The 19970-nt window shown below is 39.7% G+C and overlaps 1 protein-coding gene across 5 annotated transcripts; it reads right to left on the reverse strand.

The window, feature by feature from the left end:
- Positions 1-519: 519 nt before the first annotated feature.
- Positions 520-19929, reverse strand: TBP (TATA-box binding protein). Of its 5 annotated transcripts, none has more exons than XM_064486436.1 (8): positions 19637-19929; positions 15083-15285; positions 11718-12097; positions 9210-9297; positions 4416-4507; positions 3459-3626; positions 2131-2225; positions 520-1446 (listed from the first exon to the last, which is right to left on the reverse strand). In XM_064486436.1, the coding sequence occupies exons 2-8, from the start codon at positions 15134-15136 to the stop codon at positions 1367-1369; spliced, it is 957 nt and encodes a 318-aa protein (XP_064342506.1). In that variant the 5' UTR covers positions 15137-15285; positions 19637-19929; the 3' UTR covers positions 520-1366. The 5 variants fall into 5 exon arrangements, with proteins under 5 accessions (XP_064342506.1, XP_064342507.1, XP_031312626.1 ...); XM_064486437.1 differs by having other exon boundaries at positions 15083-15288; XM_031456766.2 differs by lacking the exon at positions 19637-19929 and adding an exon at positions 18252-18487.
- Positions 19930-19970: the final 41 nt, after the last annotated feature.

Genomic DNA, 19970 nt, shown 5'->3' on the forward strand with positions numbered 1-19970 from the left:
GAGATGATGTTACACCATCAGATTCCACGTCGTGGGATTGTTTGTCATGGAGATCTGTGTATGAAAATGACTAAAGAAAGGCTATAGAACCAAACATATACTTTCCTATTTTTTCCAAAAGTGGTATCAAAAGCACCCCCAAAGGAAAGAATCTGCACAGAAGAGGGAGATAACCCGCCAACCTGGTGCGAACCCAGGGAAACAGGCAGAAGGGAGAGGAAGGAAGAAACTTCCCTTCCTGGCTACACACCTCTGAGTTGTTTGAAAGAATATTTTTACAGTTAAAAAGAAAAACACATACCCAAACAATGGAACCCAAGGACTTACACGTTTACCTGATATTCATGAGAAGAACAAAGATACACACCTCACCAGCCTGTGGACTACCCCAGTGTTCATACTGAAGGCCTTCGGCTCAGAGCTCCTGTTTGCCACGTACCTGCTCGGGAACCTGGGCAGACCCTCAGCTGGGGCCTGCCCGGCCTCACCCACAAAAGAGCAACGAAACAGAACTGCAGGTTCTGTGAGAAATTAAGACAATGTATCTGGGACACAGGAGGTGCTGCTCAGTATATGGGACATAATAAATACATGTCTTGTGAGCAACTTTAAATTTTCAGGCAGTTCATCCATTTTCATTGCAACAACAATGAAATGTTGATTGAAACAAACAACAAGCAAGCAAGCAAACACTGAAACGGCTGCAGGCGTTATATCTAAAATACAACTTTAACAGTATGATCACGTGAATCTTACAAGGTTTCATTTATAACATCAATCTAACACTTTTATAAACAGCATTTATTGTACAGAGTACTCTGAAGGAAGAAAAATATGTACAGCCATTTGTCTGCATTAATACAGTTCTACTCTGTCCTGCAATACTGAAAAGGCGGAATGTGTCTGGCACAAAAATAACCCCGAGGAGTTACAAATTAGAAAACAACACTTCTAAAAAAGATATTTACTTTTCTGGTAGAAATATAAAAACTGTGGTTTATGGGGAAGAAATTAAACAAAATAAAATAGTCCAATCAATTGTTGAGGAGGCTTTAACACTTAAAGTTTTGTCCCTTAAACCAACTTGTCAACAGCAGTAAGTATACAATCTAAGTATAAATAAATGGGCAGCGCTGCCCAGATAGCAGCACAGTACGAGCAACTTACAGCAACGCTTCGGTGTTCTCTGTGCGTCCTGGCATCCCTGCGGGGTACACGGCAGAAGAGCCTCACCTAGTGCCGCAGCCCTCAACGCAGCATCATCCTCACCATGTCGCTGCCCACAACGCCACTATTTAAATGTACCAAACTGATTTGTTTTAAGAAAAAACAAGTTGGGGAGGGGGGCAGGAGTACACAACAGGCATTACGTCGTCTTCCTGAAACCCTTTAGAATAGGGTAAATGTTCTCAAACGCTTCATAGATTTCCGCTCTGACTTTAGCACCTATGAAAACAAGTTGGAGTCGAGTCTGAAATGGCATTTTTTGACAAAACAAAACCACAAGCACAATTCTTTCCACACCCAGCAAGACTAAAAGATGCAGGCATTAAAACATTCATGATGGAATTCCTTACCACAATCCTATTTTTGTTTTTAAAGCAGAGTTTTCTTAAACCGGCTTTTTAAAAAACTACAAAAGCAAGGCCCAGGTGACTCCTTGTCTGCACCTTGCCCCCCTGACTGGCTTCCTGCAGGTCAGACCGAGCAGGAGAGCAGTGAGAATGGCTGGATCTTATTCTCCTAATTACTGCCTACAACCAAGCTCTTCTGAGCCTTCCTCTGTTGTCTCGCAGTGGTAATGCTGATGAATCCCACAGTCTTAGACAAGGGCATTCAACTTAAGATGCCATCTGTCAGGCAATGTAATGCTCACATCCTCCCCCCCCCCCCCAAAGGCCGTGCTTCAGCTGCAGGACCTGCAGGCTGTGGCTGGACTTTCCTGTGCTCATCTCCTCTGTAGGGTCTACCTCCCATCAGAGTTAGGGTGGGGGAAGAGGAAAAAGGAGGCAAAGCTTCTCACAAGTCACTAGCCGACTGCCCAACATTGTGACATTATTTCTTAGCGCTGAGAAAATGACACTTTTGAAACTTTCAAAACTTCAGACACTACTTCCTGTTACAACTTACCTGTTAATACGACTTTTCCAGAAACAAAAATAAGGAGAACGATTCTCGGTTTGATCATCCTGTAGATTAAACCAGGAAATAACTCTGGCTCATAACTAGAAGGAAAACGGCAAAAACAGTTTAGAAATTAACAATTGCTCATGCCTTTATTAAAAAACTGAGGACCTGAACAAGGGAAAATACTGAGTAAACAGCAAACTAATCAGTTCTTCAAGTAGCACCACAGGAGAGAGTACCTGAGGCCAACAAGGCTGACATGTATTGGCACCTGAAGACCAACTAACTCTATTTCTAATAATCTGGATTTCTGGACATAAGGCTAACAGCTTTAAAAATGAATTCTTGTTCTCTGACAGTTATCAAGTTTCATTCTGGCCAAGTTTAAGTATATCGACTTATAAGAGCCCAATTAATTGTTTCTTTCTAAGATAGTCACACAGTTTACCTTCTAATCATTCACATCTCATCCCTTAAACTGAAATATCCTCTACCTGTTAACTTTGGTCAGGCAATTTAACCAAAGTGATAGAAAAAAAACTGGTTGGAGAACGGACCTTTCCCTAACTTTGTTGTCTGATGAAATGCACTATTGGTATGTTTTATTCTACTCGAGTACTCTCATTTTGTTAGTTAGACTGAAAACAGTCAGGATATGTGAGTGTGTTTAGCCTAGTGGAAAATTCGACACAAGCTTCCCCAAGGAAGAGAAGCTTGGGTGGGTATCTGAAATGCCAGTGGGAGTTTCCCAAGGTGAAAAGTGAAACCAGAGTGTGCCAGGTATAAAAGCAGGTGTGCAAGGGCCCTGGTGCAGGAAGGGCACGAGAAGCTGGGGTGCTGCAGGCAGAGAGGCTGGAGAGGAGGGCAGGCCACCTGCCTCGTAAATCTTCACCAGGAAGAGCAGGGAAAGTCAATGGGAAGAATATTCATATCAGCTTTACACTTTGCTAGTTGATTTGATATAGTCTTGACTAGAACAGAAGACTCAAACAACTGGGGGAAAAAGTGATACAAGAAGCTGTGGATTTAATTCATGCATTTAAGATGTATTTATTGAGCAACAGAATGATGAAAATTACAGAAGGAGAATCAACTCACCCCAGTAAAGGGGGGTTTTGGGCATCATCAGGTGAAATGGGAAGTAGGAGGCTGGTAAGAATAGTAGGTATTACCAAAGATGCCAGGAAGAAGCGTCCATAATAAATGCACCTATAAGTGTATCATTTGTTCTTAGAAACTAATTACTTTGCATGTGTTTTATCATGAGCAGTGTTTAAGTAGATTATAAATTACTGCCTGCCAAAAGCAATCACAATCCATTTCAGACTTACCTACTGAACTGTTGGTGGGTGAGCACAAGGCCTTCTAACCTAATAGGGAATTTGACATCACAGCTCCCCACCATGTTCTGAATCTTGAAGTCTAAGAACTTGGCTGGAAAACCCAACTTCTGGACAACTCTGGCATATTTTCTTGCTGCTAGTCTGGACTGTTCTTCACTAGGGAAAGAACAAGTAAGATATGCATACTCAAAGGCAGCTAAAATAATTTTTAGGCGAATAACTTAATAAAAAGTCCAAATTAGGAAAGTTATTTAAAATAAGTGTCAACTAGTCACCCCCTTCCAGTAAAGATCAATAAACATTAACAGTTTTATTTATAAAGTATTCCCATGTCCTTGATTAAAATGAAACTTTTCAGTTCACCACATCATCGCTGAGCCCAAGATGTCACAGACGTGAAGCACAGCATCACCACCACCATCAATACTGTTGTATTTCAGCCCACAAACTTCTACTGAGATGAAAGCTCACAAGCTTTACTTTAACAGGAAAATACTGATGAGATTTATACTTGAAGAATGCACACACTAATTTCTCTTTTATGCCAAGTCTTCCTTTATCCACTCCTATAACCCATCTGTTGGATAAAACCATGACTGAGCAGTGACTTAGCAGGACAGGGCTTATGTAACAAAAGCAGGAGGAAAGCGACAGTGACTTCACCAACAGGAGGCCCTCAAGTACAGGGTCGGGAGTGACAAAAGTCAAGTGCACATACATGCTGAACTGTATGAGAAAAAGATGGTAACACACATCCTGAACTCATGCCCGATTTTAAGAAAATGAAATCACTACTGTCTCAAGTGATGAGAATCAACCATTTTAACAAGAAAGCAGTAATAACAGTTTATTAAAGTATCAGCCTAACACCTAAAAACCACGAGACACAGCCATTTCTTTCATAACATACATACAGACCAGGACGGTGAACTCCGCTGAACCCACCTCTTGGCTCCCGTGCACACCATCTTGCCAGAACTGAATATCAGCGCCGTGGTCCGGGGCTCTCGTATTCTCATGATTACAGCAGCAAACCGCTGAAACAGTCAGAGACAGCCTTAATGAGGCCATGCCAGCCTGCTGACTTCCTGTAGGAGAACTAGACATGGACAGAGAGCACCAGGTAGGAAGGAGGACCTGGGACTCGCACAGTTATCAAGGCTTCTGACTGCTTCTACACAGGACTCCCTCACACCGCCACGTGGCACGTGTGCATTCGCACAGGGAGCACACAAGTGAACTGACTACTGAGGCAGCCAGACCGAGATCTGTGTATTCCGCCACATGTGCCAGCAAGTGGAGCAAAGTGATATTTGCAAAAAATTTCTCCTTTAGGTTTTTGTTTCATTAATGACTTTTTAGGCAAATCAACCAATAAACCTTTCCCACTTCCAGAAGGAATGAACAAATCAGATTACAAGCACATCAACGCATAGTGAAGTGACCTGCTTTCAACAGGCCTTTAGCAATAGTATTAATGTATTGGCATTTATATAAATGCAATGGCCTCAGCTCTAGGTTATGTGATATAAAGCAAAAAATTACTTTCAAATAACTCTAAAATTTTAATATTTGATATTTAATTACATATAATAAGAGCATATAATATTTCTAACCATGATGACTCTGACAAAATAGATTGCTGTAACAATTTGTTTAAAAAATGCTTTTTGTGACAAAATTCAACATCTAGTAATGATACAAATGCTCAATAAAGTTGGCATAGAGGGAAAAATAACTGCTGCATGTCTTCCCTCCGATTTTACCACCACGTAAAAATGCTACCATGACATTCTAGTTTATACAAGTCCCAGGAAGTGCCTAATTATTTTGCATTTCCTAAACTCCCTCTATCAGTTTGATTGGTTGGATAACTGATATTTCATTAGAGACTATAAAACTGTAAAATAATATATTCAACTTAATAAAATTATGATAGACAAAAGATTAATTCTTATAATGCTACACTCATATGGACTTGCCATGGTGGTTAAATGGTGACTTCCAGACCTTAGTTACCTTGGAATTTTAGACAAACACTTAAATGAAATTTAATATTTAGGTAATTTCTTAAGAAAAAGGTAAAACCATTGGCCAACAGATTTTATTTGCCATTTACTCTCATGTTCACGTTACATAATGACCACTCTATTAATTGGTGAAAGGATTATGCCACTGTGAACAACTATAAAAGGAACGTGAATGTGCACTGAAGGACGGAGAGCTATGTATTTCTTGGTTATCTGCCTTCTAGTTTTCCTTGTGTTTGGAGGAAACAGTATTGGACTGTTTTGGCTAAAGGTAATAACTAATATGAATGGTTGACATTATACCAGGTACAAAAATTAATACAAAATATTTCCTTATTAAGGAAACTGCTTATTAATATCATGAATTCACCATGATGTACACACTCTTACAATATACTGATATTATATTTTAAAGTCAAAGGTAAAATGCTTAAATAATGAAAAATTTCAATAGTTCTGACAAGTCTTTCTTAAATTCTCACTCTAAATTCAAAATAATAGAACTGTTTTTATACCAAATCTTTGTGGTTTCCTAAATGGCCACTGAGTAACCATAAAAGTTTATTCTCTCACTGTAAAAAAGAAGGGATTCTAAAATAATTAGGAATATTCGATGTTCTCTATATTTTAATTACTTCACCAAGCTGACCAAAAAGTCTCAAAAGCTAAATGAGCCATTTTCTTTCTTAGCCATTTATTAGAGCAACTCTAACTTTGGGTATTTATACCTAGGCTAAACCTTTCTAACTTGCACATAAAAGACAAGGTTATGTTTTAGAGTTTTAGAAACTCATTTTCATTTTCCTCTCTCTACCTGTATCTTTGGTCTGTTTACCACGTAACTATTAAATCCTACTCCAGTCTCATCTTTACTTCCTTTCTTTAAGAAAAAGTAAACAAAGATCTCTTGATTACCAAAATGAATCTAAAACTGCCTCATTCTCACTGATATTTTGCTCCAATGATAAACCCTAATGGTCAATAAATAATGCTGCATATATTTGAAATGATCAAGGTATACTTTTATGTTGATACAGTATGACTTCTAACTAGAGCTATAAAACATTCTGTTACCAACAGCTCATCCTACTAAGAGAGCCATCTTATTAGCGGTTCATGAGTAAATATTACTAGTTGATAAACTTTTGGGTTTCTGTCATTATGAAAATAAAAGAATTTTCTTTCTTCTTTGGTTATTTCCAATTAAAACATTAAAATAAATTAATGATTCACTAGAGGAAATCAAACATTTGAAGGAAATATCAATTTTAAGAGTACAGCCCATTCTAAGGAAAGTGGCTCCTCTAACTCATGTAGACAGCAGCTCCTTACTAGGTTTAGCCACCTCTAACACTACAAAGATAAACTTTTTTTCAGACCGAGTGGGTAGCAGAAACTTAGTCATCATCTTTTCTCTTCACTTTATTTAAATATCTCAAAGTGGCTCGGTCACTCTAAGTTATCTTCAAATACTAATATGTATGCAAGTGCACACAGTTACAACAAAAAGCAACCACCACCAAAAAAAAAAAAAAAAAGACAGAGACAAATATATACATTGACTCAAACTTTACAGAAATATTGGTGGGGATACTTTACTTGAGAAGGTTAAGGGGCTTCATGTCTTCAGTTATTACAAGGCAGAGAAACTGAAATGGGTGGCAGGGTTCTGGGCTCCACTTAGCTTTCATTCAGCGCCCAAATCAAAGAGCTTAGATATGCCTAATAATAGTATGTAAGTTGTTTTTCTGTTGATTGAAACTTCGTTTTGTTAAAAGGCCAAGTTTCCAAAAATAGTTTTATTTTCCTTGGCCTAAAGTTTTAGCATCGATGAACTCCAAATCCCACAAATTCTTACCCTACAAAACTGTTTCTGAAAAACCTATAAGGATTGGCCTGGCTCCCCCCAATAGCCCCCACCTTCTTATATACTGACCTCGTCTAGTACCATCCAACCAATGTACACTGTCATATGCCCAACAGGGTAAGCTACATTTTCAAAGCAATCACCACCCACATGTCTGGACATGATATACAGGCAGCAGACAGTAAGATGGAAAAGACACCAATGGAGGTGAGCCTTCAAACTGCCTAGAAGGAAGCGTTTGAGACTCTCCTAACTAAAATACTGTTTTCAGGCATCAGGATACAGATGAATGGATACCTTCCCCAGTTTCCATGTACTTAGAATCCAACTGGATAGATCCTGCCTGAAGACTGACCCCAAATCTACTAAAAGGTGATGACCCCTGAAAATACATCTTCCTTCCAAGACCTCTAAACCAAGACCCAGGACAGGACAAAGGACTTAAGTTTTATTATTTACTGCCTCTTCTTTCTCTCCCTTCTTTTCCTTAGTATTAATCCTTTCTTGCCGTTTGGTCAACCGATAATTTTATCTGGCTTTTCCAAGCATTCGAAACAAAAACCTCAGGTACTACATCTTATTAAGATGCCAAGAGTCACTTATCAAAAGAGGTACAAGAACATGATTTCACTGTTTGTACTAGATTTGTGTCCTCGATTAGACTTCTTGAACTAAAATACGTGACCCGAATTGTGGCTCAAGGAACAAATGAAACAACTCACCCAATGAACTCTCATAAATCCACTGGCTAAACCAGAGCCAGAACATAGAACCGTTCTCACGATGCACTGGCCAGCCAAGGGGTGCCTGTACAACCACTAATACATCTTTTAACACTTGGTAAATATTTTGGGGGTAGGGGGTAGGGGAAGGAGAGCAGAACAATTTATCACTCAATTAAGAGAAAATACTTTGTTCCTAAAATTGATCAAGCTGATCCTTATGAGTTAATTCTTCTGGTGAGGCATAAGCAAACGAAAATCTGGGCATGAAGTGAGTTCCACATACTTCTTATAACACTTAAGATTATTCTTATTCGTTTGCCCTTCTCCGTGATCCAGTATCTGGGCGCTCAGGTGCTGATACATGGTATTGTTTCAAGATGACATTAAAGTAAACAGCATTCCTTTGAGTTACTTGCTGATAGGTGCTCGCACTTGGAGGGAGCTGTCCTCTGCAGGGCCCTTCAACCCCATCATCTTCCAGACTCAGATGCCTGGCTTCTGCCCAGCCCTCTAAAAAGGTCCACTCATTTCTGAATGCAAACGTTTACTAGTTTTTTAAAAACAGCTTTTCTACTAGTGCAGGGACTAAAGCCTTAATATGCATTAGGCTGCTATCTTAAAGGTAGAAAACTTATAGTTATTTTTCCCCTAATCTTTTTATTATTAAAAAAATGCGACAGTTAAAGGTAGAAAAAATATTATAATAAATTTCCTTGTACTTATCATCCAACTTTAATAATTATTAACTCGTGGCTGATCTTGTTTCATCCATGTGCCCCCCTCCCCAGTACTCCAACTGGATTGTTCTGAAGTAAAATCCAGGTAGCGTGGCGTTCTATTCTACACGGTTTTCAACACATAAGTAGGCTCATGCTATGCATTGTCCTCTAACTCCACATGGCCCCCATCACACGGGATATAAAACTGCATCTTGCAGAAGGCTGCATTCCCAGAGTCTCTCACTCAGCAGCTACTCAACAAAAATGATACACATTTCACTTTAAATTCTTGTTTTGTTGGTGACAAACTTAAACATGACACATTCTTTTTGATCGAGAGACCTTTAGAAGAAAAACCTTGTATTATTTTAGTTTGAATACATTAAATTTGCTCTGACCTTCGGATTGTATTCAGCATTTCGGGCACGGAGTGCAATGGTCTTTAGGTCAAGTTTACAACCAAGATTCACTGTGGATACGATATTTCTGCAAGAAATGTGAAAAGAAAACATTATTTCTTTAACTATCAGTATTAGATGATTACCTAGAAATTGGATTCTTTCACTAGAACTAATTTAAACTAATTTAATTTTTTAAATTAAAACTTTAAAAAATGCTGACATCTATTAAATGTTTAACAAGTACCACACACCATGGCAAACATTTTACATAGATTATCCCACTTAACACTTACAGTGCACTATGAAGTAATAACTATTAACTTCTGATGAAGAAGCTGAAGCTTAAAAGGCGGTGGGGGGTGGGTGGGGCGAGGTGTTATGTAACTTGCTCAGAATACACGTGGTCCCTAAGTGGTAGGCAGAGTTGGGATTTGAGTCTGCCTATCTCCAGAGCCAAGCAAGCCTAACCTTTCTCCTCTACTGACTCAGCTCACCCATGAGCTCTGAAACAGTGCCACCACCATTCCCCCTAATCCTCAAAATCACTTCTTTTAAATAAAGTACGAAGGTGCGATTTTCTCACTTCTCTCAAAGTATCTTTTGAAACAAGAATTCAATTATGTTTGACAAAGGAAGAAAACCTGCTTTTTCTTCTGATTAACCTTCAGTAAATCAAGAAAAAAAAGACATCACCATTTATTTTCTGGGTCCATGAACCCCTTTCATTTTTCAGTATTCTTATATAATTTTATGAATAATTTATAAATAAGTTGTACCATCACTGTCCTGTGAATACTGACCCCAGATTGCAAATACATCTCCATCCAGCTAGCTCATGGCTATCTCTGGTTTTCTTACACTGTCAAATGCAATACCTTTGAAAACTTAATGATTCACAACTTGGTGAAAAGACGTTGGGTGTCTTCTTTAATACACAACTGTAATGCCAATTAGGATGATCAATTCAGTGTTTTCATTTCTACACCGTCGATTTCCTTCCAGTCAGTTTTATAGACACAAATTCATAGTATACTCTCTTATAATCTTTCTTATTTCTGCACAATCGGTAGTAACAGTCCCACTTTCATTTGATTTCAGTCATTTGAGTCTTCACTGTTTCTGTTGGTCCACTAACTAGAAGTTTGTTGATTTTTTCCAGAGAACTTTTTGTTTCATTGATTTAATCAACTGTTTTTCTTTTCTGTTTCATTTCTCTGCTCTAATCTTCATTATTCCCTTCATTCTGCTAGCTTTCGGTTTAGTTTGTTCTTTTTCTAGTTCCCTAAGTTGTAATGTTAAGTTATTGGTTTGAAATATTTCTTATTTTTTTAATGTGAACATTTTTAGTTATAAATTTCACCCTTAGCACCACATTCACTGCATCCTATATGTTCTGGCATGTTATATTTTCATTTTCATTTGTCTCTAAGTTATTTTCTAACTGCTCTTGTGATCTTTGATCCACTGACTTTTTAAAAGTATGTTATTTAATTTCCACAATTTTACAAATTTTCTGGGACACTTTGTGAAATACCAGAAATATAAGGTGCTGGTAAGAAACAAACGCCACATCTGAACTGGTTACATTTTTATGATTTAAACGAGAGGTACAAACTTAAATGCTCGTGGGAGCCAGATAAGTGTGCAAAGCAATAGAGTATGGTATTTATAAAGATAAACTAACAAGTGCTTATCTTTCTAAATCATTAAGAGCAAAATTACTTTGTTTTTCAAACTGTGTCAGATCAAACACCCAAGGCAAGATTTAGGTCCCTGGATAACAGTCAGGTTCCATGATTGAACATTACTTAGTTCTAAAACTGATTAGAAATGGCTTATAAGAAAACTGGGTAATGCAGCTGTTGCAAATACTCCTTCCATTTGGCCATAAGGTTCCTAAAGGCAAAAGCTACATACTTCTCATTGACAGATATATGAGAGTATCTGCCTGTTTTTCAGGAAGGACAAATTCCATCCCCCCACTTCCCACCCCCAACTCTGTTACATACAGCACCCACTGCAACTAGGCAGAAAAATCCAGTTAGGAAAGAACAGCCATCCCCAGCTTGTGGGAAGGATTTACATGCAGTGCTTGTAACAACCAATGGAGAAAGACAAGGACCACTATGAGAGAGAAATTCTGTGACTAAGTAATTAATCTTTCCAAAGACTTAAAATATCACAAGGGAAGGAGGCTACATAAGGCTTGATTTGGTAAGCCAACTACAGAGAAATGTCTATAATAACAACAATGAAATCCAGGTTGGACTTCATTGGCCCAAATGTATAAACACAAGCTACTAAATTTCTGAAGATGTTATGAGAGCCTTTTACTAAGGGCACTGACTCACTAAGATAGCTCTGCTTCCCTTTCCCAAGTGAGACACATGATCACCATTAGTGACACACACTGAGATAAACCAATCCATCTGAAAACAAAGACAGCGGTGCAGCTCCAAGGGACATGTGCAGGGCAGGGGAAAAGGACACGACTCAAGTACTCACTGCAGCTGCGGCACGATCCCAGAGCTCTCCGAGGCTGGCGTGGCAGGGGTGATGGGGGTCATGGGCGTCATAGGGGAGGGATACAGGGGCGTGGTGCCCGGCAAGGGTGCCGTCGTAAGAGTCTGTGAGTGGAAGAGCTGTGGGGTCTGGCCGGAGGCCCCCTGCGCTGCCTGCTGGGATGGCGACTGCTGGACGGTGGCCACCGCCTGCTGCTGCTGCTGCTGCTGCTGCTGCTGCTGCTGCTGCTGCTGTTGCTGCTGCTGCCGCTGCTGCTCCTCCAAGATGGACAGGCTGTTGGTGTTCTGAATAGGCTGCGGAGTCAGTCCTGTGCCATAAGGCATCATTGGACTAAAGATAGGAATCCCAGGAGTCATAGCACCCTGTGGAAAGTCAGGAGAGAAGAGGGTTAGGCTGACTGGGGCTGAGCGTTTGCAGGACCTCCCTCGTAGATGAGCAGGTGAGATGCATAGACAGGCACCGTCCGAGCATAAACGGGGTTACCAAGCATGAAGAGGGAGGGACTTGCTGCTTTTAAACACACCAGTAACATAGTAGGTAAGAGCTCAGGATCTGGAAGTAGACCTGAAATCCAACTCTGGATTATACTTATAACGTGAGAACCTGAGGAAGCTGCTTAACCCTTCAGACGTATCCAGAGGACAACAATGCACAAAGACCCCTAGAGAGAATAAAGGACATAACTGGAGTGACCACACACCATCTGAACTAGTATCCACTTCACTCTCAAAGCCTCTGTCCTAGTGTCGATGATAAAGTGTACGGTTACCCCAGAACCAGCCAATTAAAGCGTTTAACATGACGGCGGTACAGAGAAAATGCTGACAAGTGCTAGAACACTACTGAATAAAAAACATCAGAACACTGCTCAAAAAGGTCGGTCGTTTGCTCTCCCACAGTGCACATCAATAAAACCCAATGCGTCTATCAGAATGCTATCCATTCACTTTAATACACTGTTTCTGAATTTTTCCAGACATTATTACATTTATTAATTTATCTGAGTCTCACAGCAGCCCTTTAGAAAAGGCAAAATAGATGCTGTTCTTCCCACATTAAGGAGAAGAAAACTGACACCAACAGAAGTTAAGGGTTTTGCCCAAGGCCACAGATGTCAGAGGTGAGACGGGACCACAGCCAAGCTCCCCTGAGCCCCAGTGCCGAGCCTTCCCACAACACCAGAACTCATGCAGCCCATGGAGCCTGCAGAGCTTGTGACAGGCTGTCTGAACCTCTTAAAATTTACCCAGCGTTTCTACAGAGAAATCCATAGTTTTCAATATATTCTCAAATGGGTGTAAAACTCCAAAAGAGTGCCACAGTCCTTTCTGACTTCCACCACTTTATTTAGAAGAAAATATAAACTAAAAATGTCTAAGATATTTCTGTTAAATTGTTTCACCAACATATTGGCAGAAAAAATACAGAAGGACCAAATTTATACAATAGTCCTAACAGCACAGGAATTATTCTATTGCGCCTATTACTTATTTCTATAGAAATACTGGCTAGAAAAAAAATCAGCTTACACTACCCTAAAAGGGCTAAGACTAAAGTTTTGGAAGGTCTGCATTTCTTTATGTCATATATAAAAGTGGACCACAGACATACAAAAGCTAAAACTATTAGAAGAAAATCCTTAAGGTTTTGGGTAGGCAAAGACTTTTTAGACAGGATACAAATGCATTAACCATAAAGTAAACCTGACAAACAAAGTTCAGAAAAATTAATAATTCCTACTCTTTGAAAGATACCATTAAGAAAATTACAAATTAAGCCACAGACTAGTAGAAAACATCTAGCATACAGTATATCAGAGAAAGAACTTGTATCTAGAATATATAAAGAACGACCATGATATATATAAAATAGTTAAATATAAGTTTATATTGTTTAGCACAGGGAACTATATTCAATATCTTGTAGTAACTTACGGTGAAAAAGAATATGAAAACGAGTATGTGTATATTCATGTATGACTGAAGCATTGTGCTATGCACCAGAAATTGACACAACATTGTAAACTGACTATACTTCAATTAAAAAAAGTAAAAGAGAAAAAAGAAAAAAACTCTGCAGAACTTATTATTAAAAAAATTTTGGCATCTTGTATGTCCTTTCTACACCCTCTTCTCCCAAAGCAATAAATCCATGATTTTCTCTAAGAAAAAAAAAAATTCAATAAAAGATGAACAAACAGACCAATAAAGAATGGGCAAAAGATGTGAAGGTCATTTTTTCAAATGAAGATATATAAACGGCTAATAAGCATTCGACAAGATGCTCAAGATCATAAGTCAACAGGAAAATGCAAATTAAAACCACAAAGAGATACTCCTAGGCAACCACTAGAATGAATGGCTAATATAAAAAAAAAAAACCCAAGTGTTGGTGAGGATGCGGAACAACTAGAACTTTCATTTCACTTTCTTTACACTGCTAGTGCAACTTTAGGGTATGCCTGGCACTTTCTTATAACATTAAACATACACTCACATAGTGACTTAGCAATCCCACTCGTATTTATCCAAGAGAAATAAAAACATAGTAGACATGAACACTATACACAAATATACAGCACCTTTATTCATAATGGCCCCAACCAGGAGACACCCCTAATGTAGAATGGACAAGCTGTGGTACCTCCAAACAACAGAGTGCTACTTGGCAATACAAAGGAATTTGCTGATATACAAATATGACGTTAGGAAAAGAAGACAGACACACAAACATCATATACTGCCATGATTCTACTTGCATGCTGATCTAGACAAGGCAAAGCCTTCTCTAACTCTGGAAAGCAGGTAAGTAGTTGCATGAGGCTAGGGGCGTGACAGCACAGGGGCAGGAGAGGATTTTTTGGGTAAATGAAATATTCCATGACTGACACAGGTATACACAATTATCAAAACATACACTTAAAATGAGTGTTCTTATTTAAGCATGTAAATTATATCCCAACAGAAGTTATTTAAAAAATTAAAAAACAGACATGTTATCTGGAACTTTAAACATAAAAAGGAAAAGATAAAAATAGAAAATAACTTGGCTAGAGTTACTCTCAAAATCAAATACCCTATAATCACTTGGACCACTTTCATAAGTGTTTATCAAAAGATTAGGTTTCATAGACAAATACACATTTTAGCTTTTACATAAACTCCCCAAGTTAAACACTACTGTGCCTATTCAAAGCTTAACAGAACTTCTCAACAAAATAAGGGAGGCTTAAAGAAAATCCAAACCCATTTTCAACCAAGAGATTGTTCAGTTCCCTTCCTTCCCTTTTACACAGTGTCTAACAACTCAGGCTCTGCCCTGCCTGCACCCCACCTCCAGCTGCGTACCTGAGGGGAGGCCAAGCCCTGAGCGTAAGGTGGGAGGCTGTTGTTCTGATCCATGGTGTTCACTTTCCTCTTGGCAAATCCAAAACCTCTGGACTGGAAACCACCTCAGCATTCAGTCTTTTCCTAGAGCACCCCAGCACACTCTTCTCAGCGACGTCCTCACCTCTCTGGGTGATCTTCATGCACACCAAGAAACAGCAACGCTGCTTTGAAAAGAGTCTGAGGTTTAATGCAACAACACAGGTAAGCTGTACAGTCTTATAAGCCAGTGTCATGGTTATACAAAAAACGAACAATGAAGCCATTTTGAAACGCATTTCTTTTTTACCTCATAAAGCTGAAATCTTACTCCTTTATGTTTCCAGTGATTGCATGCAAAATTGCTAACAGAACAAAAATTGTTTTGTTATGTGTTTAAATATTCTTATAATGTTAAAATTAAGGTACATAATAAGCATTAAAAACTTTCGGGAAAAACACCCAGGGAAAATGAATTACTATAGGAACTGTCGTATCTGAGTAGAAATATACATTAAGCACTGTGCACACAATGCTATTAGGCTAAGTTCAACTTTTTAAATTTTCCGTTGAGCTTTATATCCTCCACAATGTCTTGGGCATTAAGTTTAATAAATACTGAATTGGATCCAATACATTTCAGTGTGATCATTTATTGAGCTACTACTTTTAATGAAACACTGGAATAGAAGCTAGACATCCATAAAAAATAAAACATCATGTTTTTATATATGTAATAACTCTACCTCTTCAGCACACATAAATACAAACTGTGCCCACATCTGGTTTTCCTTAAGTTATCTCTTTACTGGCTACACATTTAAAATTCCTTTTAGACAAAAGAACTAAGTGACTGCTGAGAGACCTTTTGCTCAGCTTACTTCAGACAGACCCTTAACATGCTCAGGGCTGCTGTGAGGACGGACTGACTGATTAACACACCAAGAACAACATCTGGTTACCAGACAGGAGGCACAGGATAAAGGTTAGCTGTTATCATTAGCTTTTAGTGTAAACATTATCATCTAATAGATATTCTCACACAGAACTTAGAAGTCTCAAAGTTACAAGTTACATGTCAAAGAGACACATGTACCTCAAGCTTGTACTTGTATAAAGTAAGAACTCAGATTGTTGTTAGATGAATGAAAGAATCTCACAGTGACTTTGAAAGGACAAAGGACCCTAAAAACTATGTATCTTACATACTCATCAATGAAAAACATCAAAAAAAAAAAAAAGGAGAAAAGTCAGCTTCAGAAAACGTCAGAGATATAAGAAAATTACACTCTTTGACACTGTTATCCTATTCTAACAACTGAAGTGATGCAAATATAAAAATGAAGAGGATATAGCCCCTGGCATCAAAAAGTTCAATTTGAAGTGTATGCTAATATTCACTGCAAAACTTAAGTGCTAGAATAGCACATATGCACTATGCTAAGCCCCTAGAGTGCAGAAATCAGCATGATTGCCTTTGCAATCCCTGTACTTAGTACAGTGCCTGGCGTACAGTAGGTGGACCTGAATGAATGCATACACACTACAGAAAAAGAAGACAATGTAACTGCCAAGTGTTCTGAAGAGTGTATTCACAAAGTAAGGACCATTTGACTTGGGTGTAGCAAACTCAGTAGGAATTTACAAATCAGCACTTCAGGCAGAAGAAAGATCAAGTACAAAGAGACAGAGATTGAGAGAGCATGCAGTATGCAAGCAACAAACTCAGCAGGACTGCATGGAGTGTCCCTGCAGCGGATGAGATGGCAAGCAAAGTGGGGCCACACTATCAGGAGTCTAAGTCATTATTACACAAGCAATAAGCACAGTGACAAGGCTTTGAAGTGCGCCAGGAGTAGATCTACTTTGGCAAGAGTGTGGATGGATTTCCAAGAGATAAAACTGGAGGCTGGCAGTTCGGTTTGAGTCGCTGCTAGAGTTGAGGCAAGAGTTAATAAGGGCAGGAATTAAACTGCTCGTATATACGACTACAGATTCATCCCGAAAGTGGTGGCTCCAGACCTGCTTTTGCAAACTAAGTCTACAGAAGAAATCTGAGGAACCAGCTGGAGATCAAATGTTACCAAAGTTTAGAGCTCACCTCTCAGTACCGGTGATGGCACTGACCAACTTTCCTCACCTGTGTCATTAAAACTGCACAGCTATTACTGCACTAACTTATCCTTAGAGAAGAGAGCTGTTTGCAGAATGTCCCCATCTTTTGGTACTTGAAGCACCAAACTCGATACTTTCGGAGACAATCACTGATAAGGGACTAGAATCAATTAACTCTGCACAGCCTCCTACTGTATGCATAACTCAGTCAAGGATAGTCTTTTCAGAGAAGCCTACCTAGAGTTTTCAATGAGAAAACCACACTGTCCAGGGCCTAGACAGGGAGGCCTTGTAAATAAAGTGGTTTGTATGTGGGGTTCTTTTTCCTCATCTCACTTCTTATTCTAAGCAGCACAATCTGCAACTTTCAAAATGAACGTTGTTCTTATGAACTCTGTATTACTGACATTCATAAAGCAGAATGCAAACTCTTGATTCATTATTATATAAACAACCTTCGAGTAAGTCTACATATTGTTTAAATTTCCTCTACAGAAGTTGAATGAATTTAAAGTCAACATCTATACATCGTTGTCTTTCTCACCGTCACAGGCATGTATACTAAAGTGGTGCATACTTGTATCCTACACTCTACCGTGCTTGAAGTCTCCTGCCTCTGAAAAACGTTAAAAGGTCTCAAGAGCAACTTTATCATAAAACCACCCCTGCTGGCTGCAAAACAAGTGGACACAGGCCAGGGTGAATCTGCCTTCCAATATCGAAAAGAAGAAACGGATGGCAGGACATAAAGACTCCGGGTCTAGGAAGCGCGAGGCTGTCCTCTACCAGGCCCCTCCCGGCACCCCGCACCCCACGCTAGTACAACTGGAAGCCGCTTTCGAACCACGGCACAGGAGCGCACGGGCGGGATGGGCGGCCGGTACAGGCCAGAGCTGCGGCAGCACGAGCCGGAGGAACGTTCCCCGCGCGGCCTCCCGTCCACTCCGCCCCTCCTCCCGCCGCCGCCCCAGGGCCTCTCTGCAGTGGTCGCTTCTGTACGAATCCTCAGAGAAGAAAGGAGCTAAAAAGGTTTTACCTGGAGTCACTACTGAGACCGCTACCGGCCCGCGAAAACGAAGTGAAGCAGCAAGCGGCCCAGGCGCCCGCCACGGCGACCCTTCCCGACCCTACAGAATTCCCGGCGCGCGTTGATAATGTCACTTCCGCCAGTTCCGCCCTCGGCTTCCACAGGTAGCTCAAGCTGGAGCGGCGGCCATGGGAAGTGCGGGTATGCCTCACTTCCTGTGTTTCCTTGGGAACTCGGCTTATGGGAAACAAGGGGCGGGGCGGAGTTCTTCAGGCTTCCGGGTGAGGCCACCTAGCCAGAGCATTTTGTGATTGGTCGTTGCTAGACGTAGGCAAGATAATGATTTTTAAATGTTGACTGTTTAAATTGACTAGCAGTGTGACATTTAGCAAGCTACCAGACCTCTCCGCCTCAGTTTCTTCGTCTGTAGGATGGAGTAATAATAGCACTTGTCCTCTAAGGACATTGTGAGATGAATTAAGGAAATGCACGAACAGTGCTTGACACATGGTAAGCACTTAGTGCATGTTAGCTTTTCTCAAACGTGTAGAATGGTAAGAAAAACAAAAACAGCCTTGTTTACAGATTTGATTATATTTTAATTCTGCTGCTACCATCTTATGCAGTCTTTTCACATTTGTCACAAAGAGATTATAAGTAGTTGGACTTCAGAGTACCTCTCCTATGGTTCATTTAGGCATAATCACATGTTGTACTGCTTGTTAATTTACTTCCTTGGTATTTCATATAGTCAATGAGGTGGTGAGTTCCTTAAGGATAGGAAATATTTTATACATTTTTTTTGTATACAGTACAGTACCTGAATAAGTACAATACTTCTCTGTTCATAACCATCAAAGAAAATCCTTTGTTTTATCCTTTGTTTGTTTACAGTAAAATATGGGGAAGTTTTAATTTAAAAAGTACTTTTCAAAAATCTTTTCTGCTTCCAGGATTGCATGTGTATATCAGGTAGGCCATCCTATATTAGCCAATAGCTTGCTTGGTTTTTAAAATAACATTTTAAAACTGTAAAATATATTCATATAAAGAAGTACATAAACACATGTATAGATTAACAGATAGTATTAAATCAGGTAAAAAAAAAACCAGTATTGCCAGCAATGGAACCCCCAACCCATGCCCAGCCAAACAGGCCCTTCCTGCTGTGTAATCCTAAAGTATCAAGTACGTATTCTTTCGCTCAACGTTATAATCCATGTTAACGTGCCTCCCCTCTAGCTGAAGTGGGTTCATTTTCTTTGCTGTGACACACCCCTCTGTTGCTTTATCCATTCTGCTCTTACGGACATTTGGCTCATTTCCAATTTGGGGCCATTAGGAACAATGCTTTATGTACATTCTTGCATATGTGTTTCTGCCAGGGTACATACCTCGACGTGGAACTGCTGGGTCATAAAGTGTGAATTTTCAACCATGCCAAGTGACGCTAATCCGTCTTCGAAATGTGGCTGTATCAATCTCCATTCCAATAGAGTATTCCAGTTTCCGTTGCTGCATAGTTTTGCCAATTTCCTTGTAAGGTCAGACTTTAAAATTCTTGTTCATCAGGAGTGATTTCGAATGTTCTGAGGGGAGAGATAGTCTTTACCTGTCAGCTCTCTCGGAAGAGCAGGCGCCGGTTACCGACAGGTAGGCGAGGGCGCTGGCCTCCAGGAGCCGCGACGTGGGCGAGATAGAGCGGCCGGAGGCAGTCTGCGGAAGCCG

This window comes from Camelus dromedarius, chromosome 6 (assembly GCF_036321535.1).
Source record: "Camelus dromedarius isolate mCamDro1 chromosome 6, mCamDro1.pat, whole genome shotgun sequence".
Classification (NCBI taxonomy): Eukaryota; Metazoa; Chordata; class Mammalia; order Artiodactyla; family Camelidae; genus Camelus; species Camelus dromedarius.

Coding starts and splice junctions, on each gene's coding strand:
- TBP (XM_064486436.1), bottom strand. CDS start 15,136: ATGGATCAGAACAACAGCCTCCCACCTTACGCTCAGGGCTTGGCCTCC. Junction 12,098..15,082: donor AGGGCTTGGCCTCCCCTCAG/GTACGCAGCTGG, acceptor GACTTTCCACAG/GGTGCTATGACTCCTGGGAT. Junction 4,508..9,209: donor ATGCTGAATACAATCCGAAG/GTCAGAGCAAAT, acceptor TGACTGTTTCAG/CGGTTTGCTGCTGTAATCAT.